Source organism: Pithys albifrons, chromosome 25 (genome assembly GCF_047495875.1).
Source record: "Pithys albifrons albifrons isolate INPA30051 chromosome 25, PitAlb_v1, whole genome shotgun sequence".
NCBI classification, from domain to species: Eukaryota; Metazoa; Chordata; class Aves; order Passeriformes; family Thamnophilidae; genus Pithys; species Pithys albifrons.
The window spans coordinates 6,407,441-6,410,544 of record NC_092482.1 but is presented as its reverse complement, the minus strand read 5'-3'; the positions used below and the strand labels follow the sequence as shown (position 1 = coordinate 6,410,544).

The 3,104-nt window shown below is 52.6% G+C and overlaps 1 protein-coding gene across 1 annotated transcript; it reads left to right on the top strand.

The window, feature by feature from the left end:
• Window positions 1-1,545: 1,545 nt before the first annotated feature.
• On the top strand, window positions 1,546-1,875 carry LOC139682579 (feather keratin Cos2-2-like). Its single transcript, XM_071577037.1, has one exon. It carries the CDS (start codon window positions 1,546-1,548, stop codon window positions 1,873-1,875), a length of 330 nt encoding a protein of 109 aa, XP_071433138.1.
• The last annotated feature ends 1,229 nt before the right edge of the window (window positions 1,876-3,104 follow it).

The window sequence follows — 3,104 nt, the reverse complement described above, 5'->3', positions numbered from 1 at the left end:
ACATTTGTGAGTGTTGGTATGAGAGGTTCCAGGATTTCTTCTGGTAAGGATGTGTCTCCATGGGTAGATGTTCTTAACGGAATGTACAAGGGATCCAGAAGAGGCAGGTGATGCCAGCCTGGGGCATTCTGCTAGATATTTGTAATTCCTGCTGATAGGAAGAGGTCCAGCTGCTCCCAGCTTTCCAGTCTTTGGCTTCTCACACAAGTGTTCCCCTGAGCTGTGCCTGAGTTCACCTGGAGCCCTACCAGGGGTTCTGCAGGAGACAGGAGCAAGGTCCCTGGGAAACATCTCAGTGCCCCAGGGCTGTCTGGAGGCCGCATGAACAGGGATGGCCTGGGGTTGGGATTCTTCACGGGTCGGGATTCTCCTGAGTACCATGGAACTCTCCAGGCTGTCACTAAAACCCAGGAAATACACTCACTAGACATATTTCTGAGTTAGAAACTTGACATTTCCTTTTCCATCCCCCTCGGAGCATGGGGACAGCTCCATAAAACATGCACAGTCACACTCCCAAACACATTATTGCGGATCAGCACAGGGGACACACGCCAGGGGAAGGGATGGGAAGGAGGAGGTGCCAGGGATCTCCCTGCCAAAACAGGGCTAAGGCACTCTGAGCAGCACAGATGTTCAAGCAGCAGTGCCAGAGGAGTCTCAAGGACTGCCAAAGAAGAGGAGGAAGCAAGACAAGGCCCATTCTCAGGTGGTGCCTTGTGTGATCAGGAAAGGACCTGAGAACTGGGAGCAGATGGTGTCCCTTATGAATCACAAAAATCTAGTACCGTTTCAAACATCCAGCAGAGTGCCCCAGGCTGGCATCACCTACCTCCTCTGGATCCCTTCTATACTTAGTGCATGTCTTCTGGCCACAGTCACACAACCGTGCCCTCAGGAGATCCTGGAAACACTCATACCAACACTCACAAGTGTTCCTGAGAGAATGGAAATGACATAGGCCAGGCAATGCAATACCAGTGTGGAGGGAAAGAGCAAGTCTTGCCATGTCATTCCCAAAGATCTTTTCATTCACTGGAATCATGCACAAAAATTGTCACTTATGTAGCAGGATTCTGTGCCCTGAGGCACTGTGGGGCCAGTATAAAAGCCAGTCTAACTGGTGACTTTTCAAAACACTGCTGTCAGCTCCTCATTATTAGAATCAGGTGAGTGGAAACCCTCTTTCTCCTCCAATCTCTCTAGGACATGGTCAAGCTTTCCAGTCCATCCCTGCTCCTTGCTTTGCAAGTGGTCTCAGGTTGTGGTCCTGTAGGCAGAGGAGACACCTGAACAGAGACTGAGGCTGGGCTGAGATTATTTTCCTGCAGCTTAGGCAGGAGCATTTCTCGGCCTTCCTGAAGTCTGAAGAACATGTTGGGCTCAGGGAAAGCCTCCCTTGTTTCCTCGTGCACAGTCTCTCCCTGCCCAAACAGCATCACATGCCTTGGCTCCCTGTTGCTGCTTTGCTGGCTGTTCCTCAGAGGTGTGTCTGCTCTGCTTCCCCCCTGCCCTCTGTCCCAGGTGCAGCAGCAGGTTCGAGACATGGCGTGTGCTGAGAAGTGTCAACAGTGCCAGCCCTGCAGCCCTTGCTGCCAGCCCTGCGGCCCGACCCCGCTGGCCAACAGCTGCAATGAGTGCTGTGTCAGGCAGTGCCAGAGCTCCACTGTCGTCATTGAGCCGCCTGCTGTGCTGGTGACCCTGCCCGGCCCCATCCTCAGCTCCTTCCCACAGAACACCGTGGTGGGATCCTCCACCTCCGCTGCCATTGGCAGCATCCTCAGCTGTGACGGAGTGCCCATCAACTCTGGGGGCTTTGACCTCTCCTGCATCACCAGCAGCTGCTGTGGCAGCAGAAGGTGCCCTCCTTGCTAAAGACACCAGTGACAAAGCAATCAAAAAGGCCAAACGATGAGTCCGGACTGAACAACAAAGGTCTTGACCATCGTTTTCAGAAGGACTGAGCATATGACTCTCTTCCTGCAAAGGGTGTCAGCTCTCTGGATGGTGCCAGCCTGGACTTTTTGAAGACATGACCTTTGCCTCTCTTTCCTGTCCTTTCTCCTTTTCTCCCTTTTTCCTGTATTATTTCCTGTTTCTGTCTGTCTTGATGCTCACCAAAAGCAGACTGGAATGGACTTGCCTCACTCTTCCTGTGTGCGGAACTGTCTTCTTACTGCCCATGGGGATCCCTTTCCTGTAGCCTCTTCTTAGTGACCTCTGGTTTCTTTCCTTAGACTCATTAAACTCTGCTGATTTCCGGTTTCTGGCTTTTGTTGTCATTTCCTCTCCAGACCCTCTCTAAGCCTTCCTGGGAGAAAGGAGATGCACTGGGAAGAAGCAGCCTCTTTCTTGTTCCCAAGGACTTCATTCTCCCCTGGGTGATCAGCAGTTCCCCTGACACACAGGACAGTCCCCCTTGCTGCAGATGGACATGTGCTGGAGAAACATGCAGATACAGAAGTTGGTCAAGAGGGAGAAATCACCTTGCCTGGAGCCCAGAGCCTCCTCCTCACCTTCCCACCCATCTCCGGGAGAAGGGGCCATGGCATGGATCCTAGGATAGCTCGAGCAAGTCCCCTGCTCTTCCATCACAGCCATGCAGTGCCCAGGCAGCCTCAGATGTTCACTGTACACATTTGCAGGACTGAGGTGCTTTGCAGAGGGCACATCCCCCACTGCCATCACACTTCCAGGACAGGCAAAGTTATTCCCATGGACTGCGAGGATGACACAGACAAGTAACTGCCAGTTCCTGCCACTGGTACCATAGAGAGAGCACGGATGAGAATGGCCCTCGCTCTCTCTTTGCAGCATTTGGCAACTGCAAACCCATCCTGGGAGTCAAAGGAGGAAGAAGATTTCCATGGCAGAAACTCTCTCATCAACTTGTCTTTTTCCCTGAGGCCACAACACCAGCCCCTCACAGAAAGACAAACTTCATTCACAGATCTCTGGCTGCATAGGGAAAATTAGGGATGTCAGGGGAGAACTGAGGCCACTTTCCCCAGAGCTCAACTTTGCACAGAAGGGTCTCCTGCCCGCATGCCAAGACAAGAGAACTCTTCCATGCCCCTTCTCCCATATCCCACCACTCCTGAAGC

Excerpts from the sequence above, each read along its gene's own strand:
- LOC139682579 (XM_071577037.1), top strand. The coding sequence starts at position 1,546 with ATGGCGTGTGCTGAGAAGTGTCAACAGTGCCAGCCCTGCAGCCCTTGC.